This window comes from Chinchilla lanigera, unplaced genomic scaffold (assembly GCF_000276665.1).
Source record: "Chinchilla lanigera isolate Chin_1 unplaced genomic scaffold, ChiLan1.0 scaffold00029, whole genome shotgun sequence".
Lineage (NCBI taxonomy): Eukaryota > Metazoa > Chordata > Mammalia > Rodentia > Chinchillidae > Chinchilla > Chinchilla lanigera.
In genome coordinates this window covers 1,956,833-1,969,771 of record NW_004955430.1, presented here as the reverse complement: position 1 = coordinate 1,969,771, position 12,939 = coordinate 1,956,833, and the positions used below count along the sequence as shown (strand labels likewise).

The following is a 12,939-nucleotide window of genomic DNA, read 5'->3' as shown; positions in this document are numbered from 1 at the left end:
GTCAAGGGGAAATCTCTTGCTTTATAGATCGACAGACCTCCCACTGCTTTGTGCTTCTTTCTCCTCCCTCTTTTGATCAGGTGGCGGGGGGCACGGTAGATTCCAGCCCACAGGAAGCACGTGTCTCAGGGGGGACATTGATGAAATGGCCCCTCAAATAATCTCTATACTGCCACCTGGGATAAATGCTGTAAGGAAAAGCTCCAAGTGAGGGCACCCGGTGCCAGGGAGAAGAACCCACTCAGGCTGGGGAGGTCAAGAAGTTCTTTGCCGCAAGCACCTTTGAGCTGGGAGCTGAAGGCAGAGGGAAGGAAAGGAAAATGGCCTGGAAAGAAGACTTTTGAGAAGATAGATCCGAGTTTAGTGTTCTTGAAGATCCAAAACCCGTACAACACTCCAGAGAGACAGGGAGACCTGGCCAAGGCCAGCTTTCTAGGCGGAGTAAGGAGCTGGGTTTTGATCCAGAGAGCAACAGGAGTGCAGTGACTGGAGACAGCTCTTGGGGTGAAATAAAAATAGTCTTGACAAGTGGGAAGGAAGCCTGAATTCTAGGCTGGCTCTGTCCCCTCCATGCTAGAGAACTCACCTGAATCTCTGCGCTCTTCTGGAGCTGTGCTCCCTAACTCATGCCAGGGGAGCTGGTGAACGGATTCTGTTTGATGGCATGTTTCTAGGACAGAGCAAAAACGAAGGCCTGCAAACTTGGCACCATCGCTATTTCAAACGTCACGTGCCCTGAGCCTTTTAAGAGCTTGGGTCACAACTTCTGGGTCTGCATACGCCCTGAGCTTTGGCTCCTAAGTGCTGAGTTGTTCCTGATTTAGAGACCAGTGGGGAAGGAAGTTGGCTGGGTCATGGTCTCATAACTGGCTCTGCCTTTCTTTCCATCAGGGGCAGAAGGGAGATAGTGGAGTTGTGGGCCCACCTGGCAAGCCTGGGCCTTCTGGCCAACCTGGCCGTCCAGGCCCTCCGGGACCCCCAGGCCCCCCATCTGCAGGTAAGAGCTAAACTGCTTCATTTGATCTACAGGGGCGCCCTCCTGGCCAGCTGCCCTAGAGAGGGGATGAGGAGGCACCAGCAGAGCTTTGCTTTATGTGTCAGTTAGAAACGGCCAGAGGCGCTTTACTATCTTTATAATTTCTATACAGATTGGCTCATTCACCTTCTACATAAGCAATAGGTAATGTAATGTGAAAGAGTTCTACTTACTTGCTTTGAAGATAGGGAAGAATTTCTAATAAGAAATCAAAGGTCTATGGTTGAGGAGGGCATGGGTACATGACTACCTTGTTTGACCTTTTGAAATCTGATTAGCTATGTCCTTTCCTTTGTTCCCTTGCACGGCCTTTCAGACAGCATCTCTGGGTAAAAAAAAAACAACTGCTGACTGTACAAGATTCTTTTTTTGTCCTTAGTTTATAAAAGGAATCAAACTAATTTTTATTCCAACTTGTTTCTTTAAAATAAAAAGACATTTTAAAATCCACCACACACTTTTCCCCATGTTTCTGGGAACGTGCTTGTAGCCACAATACGGGCAGACAAGAAATATATTTTGTTAGATTCTTTAAACCCAATTGAAGTGGGCTGTGAGATCCCAGCCTGTCGGGATGCCAGGAACGTTCAGTCTTAGGCATTACTGGGGTTCTCCTACTTCTCCAACTGCGGCAAAAGGAGTGGGTGATGATCCTGAGGAGTTACAGCAGAAATATAGCAGAGGAGGTTCCTCCAGCCTCGCTCTTCCCTTCACTCTGGAACAGCTGCTTTCTGAGTCAGTGGCCGTGGATGCCCATTCACTGTTCCTCCACGCTATGCCTGAGTATCAGAACACGTGCAAGTAAGCCAGGCGTGGTGGCGCACGTCTGTAATCCCAGCACTCGGGAGGCTGAGGCAGGAGGATTGCTGCGAGTTCGAGACCAGCCTGGGCTACAAAGTGAGCTCAAGGCCAGCCTGAACTGCATAGCGAGACCCTGTCTCAAAAAAGACCAAAAACAGACAAACAAACAAACAAACAAGAACATGTGCCAGGCTGGGAGCCCTGGCCTTTGCGGCTCCACTCACCAAGGGGCACTCACAACCATTCATTCTGAGCCATGGTCTCTTGCCCAGGATACATCGCTTCTCTGCCTTTAGGCTAAGATCATGGGCAGTACCTTCCCCATGATACAGGCCCACATCCCCACTCTGTCTAGGGAAATCCCTTTGCTTCCACCCTCTACCTCTTTCCAGGCTGTTCAGGGACCTGGATTTGAGACGCAGCCCAGGCCATGTGCCCACGGCCCATAATCTGCTTCTGTGAGCGGCCAGGTGACCTAGTTGGTCCCTTCACCCAGTCCTCATCCTCTTTGGTGCTGGCACACAAAGTTTTCCAGGGAGTCCCATGACCATGAGCTGTCAACCTCAGAAACTGAAAAGTGTGGGTTTCAGGGTCATTGGCAAACAGGCTTATCCGCCCTTGTAAAGGCTCCCAGCACCTGACTTGAACTCTCTTTCCCTCCTGGGCTCTGGGGTGGAATGAGAAGGCCAGGCCCTGGGATCAGCAGCAGTGGCTCAGAAGCCTGCTGCTTTGTCCTGCCAGCCTGTGGTCTATTGCACCCCTTCCCTTTAGCAAGCTCAGCAGAGTCCAGGGTCCCCTCCCTGACCTCTGCCTCCTTCTCTTCCAGCCCAGAATGCCCATCTCTCTTTCCCTCCACTGTCCCACCCTCTGCCAGACCCCAGCCGACTGGCATCTGCCCTCCAGCAGACACCGAGCTCTCTGCCAAGCTGGAACATTATCCTGTGGTCTCTCTGGGTCCCTGTGACCTGAGATGACTTCCGTCTCGCCCCGTACACACTAAAGTCTCCGCTTCTTCCAAGCCCTCTTTTCAATAAGTCTCTGCGGTCAGGTCTCCCTCTCTCGAGCCCCGTCACACAGCGCCTTTGCATTGCGGCCTGCGCTGGGCACTGCTTCCTGCAGATGTGTTTCACCTTCCTGCCAGGCGGTGGGGCCCCCGAGGACGAGGTCTGTGACTGAGTCAGCTTCACACCCTCCATGGCACCTGGTGACTGAGAAGGGCAGGGCTGGCCCTGCAGGTGCTCACAGCCTGTCCCAGCGGCCAAGCAGGATGCGGCTCTTCTCTTTGAGCCAATGTCCCCTCCTCTCGCCTTCCTTTGAGTAACTTCCTGTCTGAAGAGCCTCCCAGAGAGAGGGGCTGCAGAGGGGAAGGAGCAAAGCTGGGGCGATAATATTGTTCTTTGTAAAAGTTTGTGGGGGTCGCGGGCAGAGAAAGGGGAAGGGAGGAGTTTCCAACTGGATAACCATCCGCGGTTGGTGAGGCCCCTGCAGGATCCTGAGGTTACCTTTGAGAAAAAGCCCTGAGCCTGCTCTTGGGAAGAACCCATGCACCTACACCCAAAACTCTGAAGCCCTTCTCCAAAGCCTGGAGTCCCATGAACCGCATGGTGACCTCCCCCGCCCAGTCCAGTCCTTGCTTTATGGATAAGAACCTGGAGCCTCAGAGAGAGTGACTTCCACAAGATCGCAGAGCTACCTCGGCCCAGAGTCGGTCTGTGCCACGCAGACTCTGAAGACTGTTGCGCTGGCCTCTCTACCTTCTCCAGAGTAACAAGGTTGAGGTGGGGGCTCAGGTTGCTGTGTCCTTCAGGGCAGCCTGGCAGGAAGCAGGCAGGGGTGATGGATGCCCTCTGACAGCTGGGAGGAAGTGGCAGGGAAACTGCCATGGTGGCGTTAGGCTCTGTGCCATGTCCTGTCAGGAGGCTCCCTGGGGTTCTGGGGCCCAGCACCGTGAGGCCAGATGATGCTGGGGAGGTTGGAGAAGGTGGGAGATTTTTAGCTGTCAGGGAGAGAGGGGCTAGACGTTGTGGGGAGACAAAGGCAAAATACCTTTAGGATGTGACTTGCAATAATCAAGTTACAAATGTAACTGAGTCCTTCCTGCACCCAGGCAGGTGTAAGCGAATCAGTGTGGACCTGGGAATTGCCGACTTCCTGAGAGCACCGACATTCTGGGAGTTTGTCTTTTGGACGGCACATTATTAGGTCAGACATGAGTTCAAGTGTCAGCCTCACCACAAGTTAGCTGGATGACTGGAAAAATTCCTGGTTCTCTGAGGCCCTGGTTCTGGAGGAGTCACCGGGGCCACAGGGCCTTCAGAAGGCTGCACCACTGCCACCTCAGCCACTGGCCACAGAGCTTCCCCACTTCATTTCCCCAAGGGCTTAACTACCCAGAGAGCCCCGAGCTGATGGACTCTCCGTCTCTCTGGGCCCTTCTGGAAATATCAGAGCACAAGCCTGGAGCTCTTTGCACAGAATTACATTCATATTTCTTGTTAGCTCGGGCAACCATAAATTGGCGTAAGAAGCTGGCAGCCTCCTTTCTCGTGCTGTCAGAATTCTGATCTTGAACAGATCTGCCAGCCAGCCCAGGGCTGGGTGGGGGCTCAGGGAGTTGGGATCTTTCCGCCCGCTGCTGCCTTGTGGTCCCAACCAGACTTCTGCCTTGAAGTCATTTTATTTCCTGCCCTTCTGAGCATCTACACACTGGCTTCCCAGTTCCTGACTGCCCTACACATTGCCGGAAACCAATGACTGGCTGCTCTCCAGCTCCCCTTGCCTTTCCCAAGAGGGTTGCATCTTCATTCCTGTTCAGTCCTGTCTTGGCTCCTGTTTCCTCTCTGCCTTTCAATAGATCTTGCTCTAGCACTTTTCTGCCAGCCAGAGTGTGACTTCCAGGGTTTCCTCTCCACTTAGTCTGCATTCATTCATTCCTTCATTCATCAAACATGCGCTATGCTCCACCTCTTTGTCAAGCCCTGGTGGATGGAAATAGTCACAGCCCTGCTGTCTTGTGGAGCTTACATTCTACTAGAGAAGACACATAATCTTACACGTATGGAATCCCAGAGAGAAGCGCTGTGAAGAGGGCCAGGGATATAGCTCAGTAGCACAAGCACCTGCCCGACAAGCGCAAGGTCCTGAGTTCGATTCCTGACACACACACAAAAAAGAAGAAGTGCTGTGAAGAATAGACATAAGGAAGAAACTGGGCCTTTAAAAGTCGAGGTAAGCCCAGGCACAGTGGTTGTTTATCTGTACCCCTAGGTACTCATGAGGCTGAGGCAGGAGGATCACTTGAAACCAGCAGTATGAGACCAGCCTGTGCAACATAATGAGATATTGTCTCAAAAAAATAAAAATAAACAAAAGTCAAGGTGACAGCTATGACCCTAAAAATTCCCCCACATTGCTAGAGAGTAAATTTCCTGATGATATCTTTTCAGGATATGTCCTGACTTTTCTCAGTGTCCATGAAGACTAAGTAGCTGAGCATTTATAAATGTCCCACTTCCTTTCTGGAGAAATAGAAGAAGCCCACATGCAGAGATTCTTTAAATATCTATATATCTACATCTATCTATAGCTATAATAATTAAAAACAATGAAAGTTACTCTTTAGCAATGTGTTCTTCTGCAAGAATCCCTTGTTAATGGTCTGAACAAATATGGCATTGCTTTTCTCTAACAAGGAAATCCAAGAGGAAGTATACCTGGCTCTGGTCCCGCCCCCAAATCACAAGTCCTAGTTCCCATGAGCCCCTTGTCTTTCCTGCACCACTGGCTTCTTTCTCACGTTTATTACTTCACTATCGCAAGATGGCTGCCGCAGCACCAGGTATTTTGTCTGTCCGCAAGGCAAGAATGAAGGGAAAACTGTATTTCTTACTAGCTATTTCTCCCCACGTCTTGGATCAAAATCATCTCTTTGGACTTCTCCCTCAGGCCTACCCTGAAATGCTATAGGCTTTAACCTCCTTTCTGTTACACAAGTTGCTTATACCTCCCCAGACTGTGTGATTTTCTCTTCCTTAGTTCTAGTGACAGTGTTCTGTTGCTTTCTAGGACAACTTGTAATGGGACTCAAAGGGGAAAGAGGATTTCCCGGGCCTCCAGGAAGATGTCTCTGTGGATCCCCTATGAATGTGAATAACCCTTCCTCCGGGGAAGCCGTGTACGGGCCCAGTTCCCCGAGAGTTCCTGTGGTGAGGCTCTTCTGAGAAAAGTCTGGGTGGCTGTCCATGAGGACCTCCTTCCTGGTCCTGTCAGGACTTTGGAAACTCCTTGTAGTAAAGCTTACTTTCCCCCATTACACTGGGCACACGCTCACCATAGGGAACTGCAACACAGAGGGAAATCCAATTGTCCATCTAGTTATGGGTTTGCTTTTTAGTATTTCCTTTGCCTTTTTTTAAAGAATAACTTTGATATGGTTCAGATTATAGTGTATAAAAATGTGGTCTTCTAGTTGTCTCTATTGAAATCCTGTCATGTTTCTGTGCTCTGTAAATATCATTCTGAAGTTTTTCTTATAGAAAATTTCAAATAAATATAAAAGAATAAATAATGAAACAAACCCCAGACACACTGAACCCAGCTTTAACAATGATTAACTCTCATTTAATCCCATTTCCCTCTTTTTTCTCTATGCCTACTCTACGGCCTGCCCTCCCTGGGGTTATTTTGAAGTAAACTGTGGACATCATCAGAAACATCATTGAAGTGGATACACGCTCATCCGTCCGCCATGTAGCTTTGTTTAACCATGGTTTGTTTAACCCTGCTATTGGATATTTATATGATGTGCCCAAGCTTTTCACTGATGTAAAGAATACTGTAATGAACATCTCTGAGTATGATCATTTTGCTAAGAATCATTTCCAGATGCCAAGTCAGTTAACCATGTGAGTCTTGGGAACATCTAAGACATTTAAACGTGTTAAATCATGGCAGGTATTTTAATTTTAAACTCAGACATTAGGAATTGGATGGAGAAGGCGTGGGGATCAAGACGTTCCTCCCCATTCAAAATGATACATTGTACTAGGAAACCTCTCTCCCCACTGTGACCCAGCCCGGCACAGAGATTCTGTTTACTTTTCCTTTTTGCCCCACCCCTTGGAGGACAGTTGTCTGAAATCCTCACCAGTGTGTTCTCTGGCAGATTTTTGTAGTCAACAACCGGGAGGAGCTTGAGAGGCTGAACACCCAAAACGCCATTGCCTTCCGCAGAGACCAGAGATCTTTGTACTTCAAGGACAGTCTTGGCTGGCTCCCCATCCAGGTACCCCAAGGGAGGCTCCTTAGGACATCCCCTACAGCCGCCACTCGCACCCAGGAAAGGGATACATGCCAAAAAGAACAGGGAGGCCCCTCCAGCTCCGTCATGTGGGCCTGGACAGAGCTGGGCTCTCCCTCTCCATGGCAGGGCTGCGCGTCCTCCTTCTCGCTCTCTCTGAGCAGTTGTCCCTGTTCACATCCCTAAACAGAAGCTCCCCTCTGAGCCAAGGTCCCCAGTGGTCTCCGTGCCCCTGCACTGCGAGAATGCTATGTCCATCAGACCCAACATTCTGCCAAGTATAGAACTCTGGGCAGCGATGGGAAAGATGTTCCTTTCTACTCCCTGGAGGAAGCTAAGGGATGCCCCTCTCCCTGGCCACGGCCCTCGGGCCCAGAGCATCTGCCCCCAGTGCAGTGACCTCCCTGCCCTGCTGCCGCCTGGGCGTGACACCTCCCAGGTCAACCCTGTGTGTCTCTTTGGCCAGTTGACCCCTTTCTACCCGGTGGATTACACCGTAGACCAGCGTGGCACCTGTGGGGACGGGGTCCTGCAGCCCGGGGAGGAGTGTGACGACGGTAACCACGACGCGGGTGATGACTGCATCAGTGAGTGAGCCCTGCCGGAGGACCGAGCACAGAGCAGCCGCGGGGAGGGGCGGTCTAGGCAAGCTTGGACGCCAGCTGTGCTGGTTTGCAGCCGTGCTAGAGCCAGGGTGTGCCCAGACTGCCCTGGCGACTTCCTCCGTCATTTCAGGCCGAATGTCAGTTCTCCCACTGCCCGAGCACAGCAACCAGTGGCAGTCAAGGGTTTTGCCTCCAGGGAGGCCTTCCTTGCCCCAGGTCCTCTCTTTTTTCACAGTCTTCCCAGACCTTTTCTTTTCCTTTTCTTTTTTCTAGTACTGAGGTTTAAACCCAGGGCCTTCATATTGAGCTAAATCCCCAGCCGTTTCTTTCTTTTTTTTTTTTTTTGGTTTTTCTCCGGTACCGGGAACTGAACTCACGACCTTGCGCTTGCCAGGCAGGCACTTTGCCGCTAAGCTAAATCCCCAGCCCTTCCCCAGCCGTTTCTTATTCTTTATTTTGAGACAGGATCTCACTAAGTTGCTAAATTGCTCAGGCTGGGCTTGACTTTGCGATCCTCCTGCCTCAGCCTCCATATCCTCCTTCTTGATAAAACCCACTTTCCAAGCTCAAAGGAAATGTAGCGGGCTCTTACTTTGTCTGCGGGACTGAAGGACACCAGCAAGGTTGGGGGGCATAAATTTGAATCCAGACTTGCTTCCCCAGGTAACACGGCCAGCCCTGTGAAGGGAAGCTGGGCTGCCCAAGCTGCCTCCCGGCTTGCTGATGGTGCTGAGACACAAGGCAGTGTGGTGCTGGAACATTCACTTTGCTTTTTTTTTTTTAATCAAGTGACAAAAACAAGAGGGGAGGTAGAAAGCATGGCTTTCAAGCCAGAACATTGCAAATACAGGCTCTAGTTGCCACCAGGCTAAGAGGAGACGCTCCTTGCGGCCCTGAGTCTGTTTCCTTTGCTGTGAAACCGACCACTCAGATCTGAAGAGGTTCTGGTTGTCTGGATACGGTGAGGGCTCAACAGGTGCTGGGTGAGCCCATCTCTGACTTGGTTTGCCCAGAGTCAGCACCGAGCGTGTGGTCCTTGCCCTCGAGAAGCTCGGGGGGAGGGGACAGCGCAGAGAGATGAGGCTGTGACAGCGGTGCGTGCAGTGGGGGAGGGGCATACGGGGGCACAGCTGCTGCCAAACACCCTCAGTGTGGCTACGCTGCCCCCCAGTGACTCCCCAGATGCCAGGATGCCAACCCTTGGGTGCTGCCTCTTCCTGGGTTCCCTTCCCTCCGGCCCCTCTGCAGACTCTCGAATAGGAGCTCCCACAGTAGGAAGGATCTAATTGGACTCTCTATGCCCTGAAAAAATGAAGGGGGTATCTTCCTTGGGTGAGACTAGGGTCTTTGTGGAAGATCTTGTGGATCCCTAGGATACAGGCTGGGCCCCCCCTTGTTACCACCCTGGGACCTTCTCTGCTGGCAGGCGGGAGTCACCATGCACCTCCTTGGTGTCAAAGTCCCAGATGCCTACCTCTCACTTCACAGGAGCTACGGCTGTCCTGTGAGGGGTGGACTGGGTCCCTCTCTGTCCCACTTTCCCAGTCCTTATCTGGCTAGTAAGTGACGAGGCCAGCTAGAGTCCCACGCTCCTCGCTTTTGTTTTGTGGTGTGTCCGTGGGAGGACAGGCGAGGGGGTGCGGGTGTCAGAAGCCTGCTACAGGTCAGTTCTCAAGCGGTGCTCTGGGGAATCTTTGGACTGCACAGCCCTCATAGGCTGAGGCAAGCCTGTGCCACTCTGCCCTTCCCTGGCTGCCCTTCCTTGTGTCCCCTCAGGCTGTCATCGGGCCTATTGTGGAGATGGTCACCGGCATGTGGGCGTGGAGGACTGCGATGGCTCTGACTTTGGCTACCTGACATGCGAGACCTATCTACCTGGGTAAGGAAGGGGTCATGTGCTGTTACGACACCCATCCTGCACTCCTTTCCCTCTCAAATATTTCTGAGTGTCACATTCCTGGTACTTTCTAGCTATTGGGGTAGGGTGAAAAAAACACAGCACATCATCCCCGCTCTCAGGGAACTTTCTGCTCCATCCCTGTGTGTCTTCTCAATTGGAGCAGGTGCCCCTGAGGCTGAGCTGGGGCAGACACAGCTGCCGCCTCTGTCCTGGGGCACAACAGAGCTCCCAGTCAGCCAGCAGGTAATCCCAGTGGTTACCATGGCCATATCCTTCTCCTGGCTGCGGTCTGGGAGGGAAGCCCCGTGGAGGGGAGTGGTGTCAGAGCAGTCCAAAGAATCTGTGCGTCTGCACAACCTGAATTCCCTGGAATATGCTCTCCACGCCTCAGCCAAGCCTGTGGGCCTGAGTGAGATTAGACCAGCATGAATATCTAGTTCTCCTGGCTCATGACCCTCCCATGAAAACATTCCCTTCAAGGACTGACTCCTGTAGTTATTTCTAAGCATTCTCAAGGCGTTATCACTTTGCTCAGGACAAGTATGCTGGTGTCCTAGCCCCTCTGTTGCCATCTCCCAAGCCACCTCAGGGGCACTGGCCTCTTCAGGTGCTGATTCCATGTCTAGAATGTAGTTTTCTGGTACAAAAGAGTTCTGTGGTCCACTCATCCTTACAGACCTAGAGTTATAGAAAATCCTAGGAAAAACAGGAAGGTCGTTTCCTCCCACTCCGTGTCCTGCCCATTCCTGGGCTCCAGAGCAGATCTGCGGCCTCTTAGAGCACTGAGGTCCCCCAGGCCCTCAGCAAGGCTGGGGAATGGACACCAGGCCTGTCTCTCTAACATCTCCATTTTCTCTTCCGGTCCCCTTAACACCCGCCTGCCAAGCACAGGGCAAGCATATTCGACCAGGCTGGGGAAATGCACACCCGCAATCACCCTGAGCCTCCACGCTTGTGCGGACTTGGCCCAGCCCCAGTTACACACACGTGTGCATGCACTGCCCGCCCCCTGAGGTGCAGACGGCTCCCAACGGCAGCCGCCAGAGTCAGCAGGGCTGAGCGGCTTGCTGGCTCTGTGGGGGTGACTGAGTACAGACAGACACAAAGCACAGATCTGAGTAGGACCCAGGGCCTACGCACCGGCTCGCTCTGGTCAGGGAAGGCCCAGAAGCCTCCGAGAGATGCTTGTAAATGGGTGTATCATGTGTAAAGCTCTGTCTCGGAATTGGTTATCATCTGGGTTTACAGAGGTACAGGGTGCACTGTCCAGTATGACAGCCCCTGCTGGAGGTGGTGCCTCTAACTCAAAATGACTAGCATGGGATTGGAAGGTCAGTGCTCTAGTCACAGCAGCCATATTTCAAGAGCTCAACAGCCACCGCCGGCCGGTGGTGCCATTTGGGCTACACAGACACACAGCTTTTGTTCCCTCACTACCCACCACGGGCAGCCCCGGAAACCCTGTAGGCCTCGAGAAGGAGGACTGGCTCATACATGCTGAGCTAAGAACAGGGCTAACGCTCCTTCCCTCCTGGTCCCCCAGCTGGAGCTCAAGGCAAAAATCCCCAGAGCCTGACTCAACTGCCCCAAGCTCCACACCCCCAAGAAGAATGAGAAAACTGCATAGAGCCCTTGGTCCTTAGCGAGAGGGCAACGGTAGCTGCTGTTTGACGCAGTTTGATGGAGTCACCAGAGGTGGCCTTTTAGAATGTGGCCTTGCCCTCAGAGCTGGGCACAAGCTCACCTGCCCACGACCCATTCTTCCCCGACCCTTGTCTTTGCTCCCTCAGGTCCTATGGAGACTTGCGGTGCACCCCATACTGCTACATCGACTCCACACCCTGCCGCTACTTCACTTGAGGACGTGCGGAGCAGGTGGTGTAACCGACAGCCGCTTCCGCCCTCATCGAGCCGGCCTGGCTTCTCCTGGGCCAGTGTCTATCCACCAACCTTTGTGTGACAAAAAATGAGGACAAACTCTTGCTGCTAAGACGTGCTTTTGACGGTCTGACTGGAAGAATTTAGGACCACTGTATCCTGTCTTAATCCAAAGTACCAGGAAATCTTCCACATGCCCACCCTGGAAGCTGACTGTTCCCCATCTTCACCATCTGGCCAGATGTCCTTTTTCTTCTGGAATGTCGCTGGCACAGGCCGTGGACATGGCTTTGCACTGTTACATACACACCCTGCAGGGCTGTTTTCGTTTGCTCCGATCTCCCTGGGAAGCCAGGGGTACAGACTCCTCTGCCCGAGGGACCTCCAGACGCAGCCAATCTCACCAGGGCAGCCTGCGCTCAGGGCTCTGCAGGCCTGAAGACCACAAAGTAGAGAAGTGGACACATTCTCTCCACGAGGCTTACAGCTTGGACTTACTGAGGGACTTCCACTGGCCAGAGCCCTGCTAAGCCTCATGTGGATGTGGCTCCCCTAGGCGGAGACCCAACTGTGAAAAAGCACTGAGAAAGCCACGAGACCCACGCTCACCCGGGAGAGGGAGCAGGCACTGCTGGCTGGCGCTCTGTGTGAACGGCAACAGAGCGGTAGCCTCCCTCTCTTGATACTTCCCAAAGGGACAGCTCTTGTCCTTTTAAAGCCCTGGCACCATCTTAACTTTGCAGCTTGCTGTGCACTTTGACCTCTATCTGGCGAGTGCCCTTCATGGCCACTTCCTGTTCAGGGGACTCGCTCCCCAGGTCCACACCAGGTGAGCATGGGCGTCACCTCGTCCTTAGGGAGACACGGTCTTGGTTTGCCCTGTCTCAGGCCCCACTGCTGGGCACACTCTCGCAGAGATGGTTTCTGTCCTGAGCCCCCGTCTTGCTTCTTGCTGACTCCTGTAAGAGCCCTGTGACCTCCCCTCCTGCGTCTGTGTCTCACACAGCCTTGTCCTCACAGCTGTGTGCCTGAGCGCTTCCCTTGCCTACAGGGGTCTGTGAGCTGCCTTTCATCCCCACCCTTCCTGATCCGAGCTTGGCTCTATTTTGGAATGACATCTCCCGGGTCTTCCCGGGAGTTACTAGATGGAGGACCCCCCACCCCGACTCCTGGCTTTGTACAAAGCTGTTGAATGAGTCTTGGGAACTCAGCAGGCAGGAGCTTCTGGGGTGACCAGAAGGTGGCCCTTGTCTCCCAGAGGTCACGTCAGCCCGAGGGTGTCTTGAGAGGAAGGTGCATTGCTTAGCTCGTCCCCTTGGCCTCGAGGCAGTGTCCCAAGAACATGATGTTCCATGCCACTCCCACCGCCATGCTGGGATTTCTGGATGGGAAATCAAGAAATAAAGGCAATTCCTCACCA

General features: G+C 52.7%; 2 protein-coding genes across 3 annotated transcripts in view; one reads left to right on the top strand and one right to left on the bottom strand.

Annotated features, from left to right (window-relative positions):
• Colq (collagen-like tail subunit (single strand of homotrimer) of asymmetric acetylcholinesterase) overlaps nt 1–12,939 on the top strand; it is a 62,749-nt gene extending 49,810 nt beyond the window's left edge. For both annotated transcript variants that reach the window (XM_005387306.2, XM_013515712.1), the window contains exons 12-17: nt 892–997; nt 5,903–6,042; nt 7,002–7,121; nt 7,603–7,723; nt 9,518–9,620; nt 11,432–12,939. In XM_005387306.2, the coding sequence (XP_005387363.1) occupies nt 892–997; nt 5,903–6,042; nt 7,002–7,121; nt 7,603–7,723; nt 9,518–9,620; nt 11,432–11,501 (660 nt within the window). In that variant the 3' untranslated portion in view covers nt 11,502–12,939. The remainder of the gene's footprint in view (nt 1–891; nt 998–5,902; nt 6,043–7,001; nt 7,122–7,602; nt 7,724–9,517; nt 9,621–11,431) is intronic.
• Nucleotides 1,005–5,884, bottom strand: LOC106148855. The gene is made up of 2 exons (XM_013515714.1): nt 2,835–5,884; nt 1,005–1,815 (listed from the first exon to the last, which is right to left on the bottom strand). Exons 1-2 carry the CDS (start codon nt 3,718–3,720, stop codon nt 1,637–1,639), a joined length of 1,065 nt encoding a protein of 354 aa, XP_013371168.1. The 5' UTR covers nt 3,721–5,884; the 3' UTR covers nt 1,005–1,636.

Coding starts and splice junctions, on each gene's coding strand:
- LOC106148855 (XM_013515714.1), bottom strand. CDS start 3,720: ATGGCAGTTTCCCTGCCACTTCCTCCCAGCTGTCAGAGGGCATCCATC. Junction 1,816..2,834: donor TGGAAGAAGCGGAGACTTTA/GTGTGTACGGGG, acceptor TCTGATACTCAG/GCATAGCGTGGAGGAACAGT.